This window comes from Lactuca sativa, chromosome 6 (genome assembly GCF_002870075.4).
Source record: "Lactuca sativa cultivar Salinas chromosome 6, Lsat_Salinas_v11, whole genome shotgun sequence".
In the NCBI taxonomy this organism is placed as follows: Eukaryota; Viridiplantae; Streptophyta; class Magnoliopsida; order Asterales; family Asteraceae; genus Lactuca; species Lactuca sativa.
Genome location: NC_056628.2, coordinates 85,270,636 through 85,277,605, shown reverse-complemented (window position 1 = coordinate 85,277,605; position 6,970 = coordinate 85,270,636). Strand labels below are relative to the sequence as shown.

The window sequence follows — 6,970 nt, the reverse complement described above, 5'->3', positions numbered from 1 at the left end:
TGAGAATGGAATTTTAAAAGTAAATAAAATAGTATCTTCTAATCAAAATGCAGATATTTTAACAAAGTCACTTGGTAGTGTTCAACATGAATACATTGTAAATCGACTTAATATGATTGATGTTTTTAAAAAGTAATAAAATATTTTCAAAAATTAATGTTTAGTTTGAGGGGGCATGTTGAAAAGAGTTAATAAAATATTCAAACTTAAACATTAATTTGTTAGTTATTTGGTAAAAGTGTTATACAATATATTTGTGTGGATATTGTGGTAAGTTGTAATGCAGGTAAACGATACACGCGGGTCAATGGGTCTATGGGTTATGCCCGAAGTCTAGTGGGTCGATGTATATAATGTGTTAAATGATCTCATTTGTAGCTACCAATATATTTTCTCATCTGTATTTCTCAGTTTCTCTTTCATCTTGAGTTAGGGTTTTCGTTTAGGGTTTGTTCATAAATCGTTGTCACACTAGATTTGTAATATGAGTGTGTGAGTGATTTTGTAGTGAGGTTTGATTTGTAACATGTTGATGTAAACCATCTGTTTCATAGTGAATGAAATGATGATGTTGGGAAGATCTTGTTTCGATTACATTTCTTTACAAATTTTTACAATGCAGTTCAAAGAACTTAAAATGCAACATAATCCAATCTGAAACATATATGGATTTACCTGAGTTATTGACGGATTTGCAGAGGTAGAATAAAACCGACCAAACCTGGATCACCCGTTGATGGAATGAAAGGGGTGTTTGGATGTGCATGCTCAGACCACACAAACACACTGAGTGAGGGAAGTCCTTTCATGTGGCAATGAATTCAATAAACAAATAAGTGCCTCCAACTGCTCCCTAGGCGTTAATAACCATCTTTGAATCAGATAAGGATAGCTCAAACACTAATGGCGTCTGAGCTATGCTCACACATTAAACAGAGAAGAAAAAAGTACAGCCGAATATGAAGAGACGATTAGGAAGGACTTTAGGCAGGATTACGAAGAAACACTAGGAATTTTATTATTAAAAAGGTATCATCTTATATAAAGCTATACACAGCTCAACAGTTGTAAGCTAGAGCTCAGTTAATGCGTATCCGAAGTAAGTCGGTGCAGATTTTCATCAAACACTTGTACTGCAGTTCAATGGCACCCATAAATAACATCAAGCTTAGTTTGTGTAGCTTCTAATGATAAACGCCGGATTCCATAAATAGGGTTTTTTTGAGTCCTTTACTTTATTTTGTTTCCGTTTTTATTTTTGCATCAGAAGCTAAACTCTTGGGCTTCAGTTTCTTTTCTGTTATGAGTCCTTTGGTTGGTCTCTCTCACCTGGTATATATAGGTGTTATCCTGCTGTACGACTTATGAATAATTTTATGAACTTCAACTATTTCATCAGGGTTGCCCTGTGAAAGTCTTATATAAGCCCTAATTCCATTGTTGAGCTTAACATTAAACTGTTGCAATACAACCCCTCCTTTTTCTAAATTTCTTCGTGACCCACATATTTTATTATTTTGTTTTGCATAAATTACACGAATGGTCCCTGTGGTTTTTGATAATCTACACGCTTGGTCCCTAATGTTTTTTTTTTAACTTGGTCCATCCCTATAACATGTTTTTATTGCGCGTTTTGCCCCTGACATACTTAAAAATACTATACTGCCCTTTGATGTGAATTAAGAGCATTTGATTTGGCATGTGGAATTAAATGAACAAAAAAAACACTGTAGTTGAAATGAATTCGAGTATGAATTCTAAGATCAGAGTAAAGTAAGAATATTACTAGAAACTAAGAAATCATCACACTTTAAAAACATCAAACATACGTTTCTGAAATCCATCAAACACAAGTTTTTGAAATCCATCAAACACAATTTATTAACATAAGATACTAAAAACTATCAGAAGCTATCTTTATGGCAGAGAGAACAAGCAATGCCATGTCATCCAAACTGCTTCAACAGCCTCAAACTTAGCCACTTGCTCCTGGAAGCATAGGGTCTCGCTTAATCAACTGAGAAATCAAAAGGGGAAGTCAGTGAACAGTCAACATTATATATACCAGACTCAAAGAGTAAATAATAGTTGCAATTGAAGTGCATTGCAAGGATACAAATAAATAAAATTGAAGTGCATTGCAAGAATACAAATAAATGAAGGCCAAATGTATACTGGGTGAAGGTAATGAGTCTGTTACACTTCTTATTAGGCATACGTTTCGTCCTGTCAGTTGTGGCTTAAGTAGAGCCGTGAGGGCAATAAGGTTTTTTTTACTGTTAGATCAGTTAGGCAGGCTTAGTTGAGTGGTTAGTGTTAGTAGTTGGTATCTTTGGTCATAACAGAATATAAGTGAATTCAGGAAGAGTTCCTAGCTTCTTGAATGCTAGTAAACTTAAGTATGCTCCATGATCAAAACTTTAAACTATAGACAATGTCCTTTTGCAGACCTCATATATTACAAAAGAAAATGAGAGCATCCCATGAGTAAACATGAAGATTGAGCTATGAGGCCTAGATCAACACAGTTTTTTAGGGATGTACAGGAATCATCATAAGCATTAATAAGAATTCAGTATCCAGATATAATTCCACAGTTTGTATTATATGATAAACAAAATGAACGCACCTTACAACTCTTCTTGCTATTACTCTCTTGTATCTTTCTCTTTGGCCTCCCATTAACATAAGGAGATACAAGACTCTCCATATAGATAGGGGCACAAATATATTCCTTAGTCTTGTAGAACAGCATATCACGACACAAAGTTCTCTTGTTAGGAACGTAATGTTCCTGCTCTTTCAAGCATTGTAAAGCTAAGTTCATATCACAGTCCTTTTCAAACATTTCCCAAGACAGCTTTCCATTGTAGTTCTTCAGCATCCATAAGTTATCGTTAAACCCATCACAAGGAAATACGCATAAACAATCTTCGATAATACCTAAATTCATATTTGGGCAGCTAGCAACACCAGATTCATATCGCTCATCATCAGGTTCGGAAATTTTGATAAATTTTTCTTCAGATAGCTGAAACGAAGCAATGACTCTCTTCTTATTTGGAGATGAAGAATCTTTCATAATCCAATGAAGTGCCCCATTGCATAAGATACCAATCCTACTATGAAATGAATACTTTACATCTCCAATTAGTTTCCAAACATTTGATTTCAAACTTAACACTTGAAAACACGTCCAACCAACACGTTTACGGAACCCTAATACAACCTTGTAATCATCCGTAGATGAATCATAGCCAAAACCCCAACATAAATGCTTGGTATCAAGAATTTGAGGCTCTTGTAGTGTTTGAACCTCTCTAGTTGAGGGATTAGCTACTACAAGTTGAGAAGCAAAAGAAGAGATGCATACAAGTCCATTGGAAGAACCAAGAAGATGACAATCACGATCATCAAATAATCTATCATCAACATCACAATCACGCGACCCGTTGCGATAAGAGACCCTTGACATAACAATCCTCCTATCTATATCATTGTTTTTGTAATCAATTTGGTAACTATAGTTCATATGGAATTTAATGAAACCAGAGTCAGAGATCAAATTTTCCCAAGACTTACATACACTTTTGCATCGGATTAGATCGCTCACATTCAATCTTTTCAGTATATTCGGAAGGACATCATCGTGAAGCTCTGCCATCGAAACCCTAGAGTCGGCAATCCGATAGGAAAGAAAAGGGGTGGGGGGGGGGTACCCACACGATAGTGAGAAATTTATTTCTATGGGGTATTTATTAGGGATTTTAGTTATCAACACTCATAAATGAGAAACATGATATGAAGATATTATTACCATGATATTTTACCATAGAGTGAAATTCATTTACTGAAATGACTTTTACAAACCTACCATATATGATTAGTATATCAATATCGATAAGATCACTAATGACATCAAGACATCATGATCTTCGATAATTGCTTTGCTACACCAACTGAAATCAGTGTTAATAACATACCTTCTTTCTCAAGTATTTCTTTTAAAATGATATTGTAACCCTCTGACCTTGGCAACCCAATCTTAAAATTTATTGTCATGTCCACCCACACATTTTTTTTTTTGGTAATTCTAAGGGTTGCAACAATCCTCTCGATGCCATTGTGAAATATTTATGGTGTTGACACACGTCACACTCCGCCATCATTCTTGCTATGCCTTTACACATACCCTCCTAGTATACATCCTTTACCATCTTTTGGTAAGTTTTTTTGTACTCCTGAATGTCCCGCAATTGCACTCGCACGTCACTCATGAGATACACAAGGAACTCAAGATGATGATCGAGGCAGCACTAAACAACTTTGATAAAGGATTCAGTCACCTTCATCACTAAGCCTCAGTGGTGCGGAAGTCCCTTCTCAAACTTGCTGCCTTATTATCCACAATTCTCGAGCCCAGGACAGCTCTCACAAAACCTCATTCCATTAGATTACCCATGGTACTGAAAGGGTACCGAAGGATGATGATGTCCCCTTTCATGAATGTACATCAGTCGTGTTTTTTTTTGGTCCTATATTAAATTTCAAAATTATATCCTACTAGTTTGGACATCCAATTTTGATGTTCCTCAATAATGATTTGTTGTTGTAAGTAAACATTTAAATCTTCGTTGGTTTGGCTGAACTATGAAACACTTTCACACGAAGTATGGATGCGACTTTTGAATGGCGAATACTATCGCTATTAGTTCTCTTTCATCAACTGGCTTGTACCGAGAACCGGTACCAAGGACCTAACTGTATTAGGCCTTAGGCCACTGGTATTCCTCCTTGCATGAGGACTGCCCCCAACCCAAGGCATGATGCATCGGTTTCCATAATGAATTCCTTGGGTAAAATACAGTATTACCAAGACCGGTATTTATATCATTGTTGTTTGGTCACTACTAGGAAAAAGGCTTTTCTTGACAGACGAGTAGATAAAAAGCATATATAAAAGAACACCTTTAAAAGAGTTGATAAAAAGCGACGGATCTGTTTTAGAGCCATGAAAGCCGAGAGCATGAAGAGCAGTAGACAACCGTTGGAACCAAGCTCGTGGAGCTTGCTTAAGTCCATACAAAGACTTAAGAAGAACACAAACATGATTGGGTCTCGTTGGATCAACGAAACCCCGTGGTTGTTGTAAATAGACCGTCTCAGTGAGATTTCCATGTAAAAATGCATTTTGAACATCAAGTTGTCGTAAAGGCCAATTATGTGTCACCGCCAAATATAGAACAACCCGAATAGTAGTCGATTTTACAACTTGACTGAAAGTCTCATGATAGTCAAGACCCTGTTGTTGATAAAAACCTTTAGCAACCAAATGTGCTTTGTAGCGCACAATATCCCCGGTATGATCGCGCTTGAGTTTGTAAACCCATTTACATTCAACGACATTCATATTTGAGACACGAGGAACTAAGGACCAAGTATTGTTCCGTAGAAGAGCAGAATACTCTTCTGCCATGGCCTGACGCCATTGAGGCAATTTGTTAGCAATAGTAAAGGTTGTGGGTTCAGTGTCAGGAGAGGAAGTATGAGTGTGATACGAGGTGGGATCATATGGTTTGGTAGGCTTAGGATTAGGACGTAGGTTGGAGGGTCGAACGCATGGTTGAGATTGGGTAGCTTCTGGTTGGGGAATGGCAGTTTGAGGGAGAGAGGTGTCAAGTTGAGATGTGGTGGTTCGCGGGCGTCGGTGATAAGTATGGACGAGAGGGGGACATTGTGGAGATTTACAGGAAGGAGGAGATGTAGAAGATATAGGAGATGTAGGTGGAGTAGTAAGTAATATGGGTGGTGGTGTAGTGGGTATATTTGAAGGATCAGGAGTAGGTTAGGACGATGTATATGGGTTAGAAGAAGAAGGTTCGGGTGGAGTTGGGGGGTTGATGTTGTATGGAAAGGATCGTTGATGAAACCAAAAATGACGAACTATATAAAGTCGTTCAGAGAAAGGATCAAAGCATCGGTAACCATGATGGGATGTGCTATATCCAAGAAACACACATGGGAGAGAGCAAAAATCCATTTTATGGTTGTTGTATGGACGAAGGTGCGGAAAGCATTGACAACCGAACACACTAAGAAATAAAAAATCAGGTTTGTGTTTGAAAACATGTTCAAAAGGTGAGATGTTTTTGTTTGTACGGGAAGGCATGCGATTTATAAGATAAACAATTGTGTCAAAATCAAAATGCCAAAAACGTTGTGGAACAGAGGATTAGGCAAAAAGAGTAAGACCGGTTTCCACAACATACAAGAGCGTTTTGTTCACTTGTATGAGGACAAGATAGGTGATGGGTGATACCGAGAGATGATAAAAATTGTGAAAGATTCCGAAATTCACTGCCCCAATCAGTTTGAACTGATTTTAACTTAGTTTGGAACTGCCATTCAACAGTAAGAATAAATTGTTTGAAAGTATTATAGACATCAGATTTGGCTTTTAAAGGAAAAAACCACATAAAGTGGGAAAAATGATCAACACACAATAAAAAATATCGATGCCCATGAAATGAGGTAACGGGAGCAGGTCGCCAAACATCACAAAAAAGTAAGTCTAAAATATGAGAGCTTTTATAAGTAGAGGATGACAAATGAAGTTTAGAGGATTCGCCAATAGAACATGAAGTACAAGTTGAAGTAACATGTTTATCTAGTAAATGTAAACTATATTTAGAAATCATTGACTGCAACAACTGCTGATGAGGATGTCCAAGGCGTTGATGCCAAGTGATCGAAGAAGCACGAGTGGCAGAAAAAGCAACTTTGGAAGAAGTTGTTGGGTTAATCGTTTATTTACCGGGTCTGGATACGGGTCAATAGGTCAATGATTTGGTAGCTTAATTGTCATGGGTAGCTGATGGAGTTTACAAGCATATCTATAAATAATAAAGATGGAAAATAAAAGGTGTTTACTTGTTCAAACGTGGACCGATTCTTGTGGGGTCTTCCCATA

General features: G+C 37.1%; 1 protein-coding gene across 1 annotated transcript; it reads right to left on the bottom strand.

Moving 5' to 3' along the window:
- Nucleotides 1-2,572: 2,572 nt before the first annotated feature.
- LOC128126827 (F-box protein CPR1-like) lies at nucleotides 2,573-3,664 on the bottom strand. The gene has a single exon (XM_052764963.1). The coding sequence runs from the start codon at nucleotides 3,662-3,664 to the stop codon at nucleotides 2,573-2,575; it is 1,092 nt and encodes a 363-aa protein (XP_052620923.1).
- Between the last annotated feature and the right edge of the window lie 3,306 nt (nucleotides 3,665-6,970).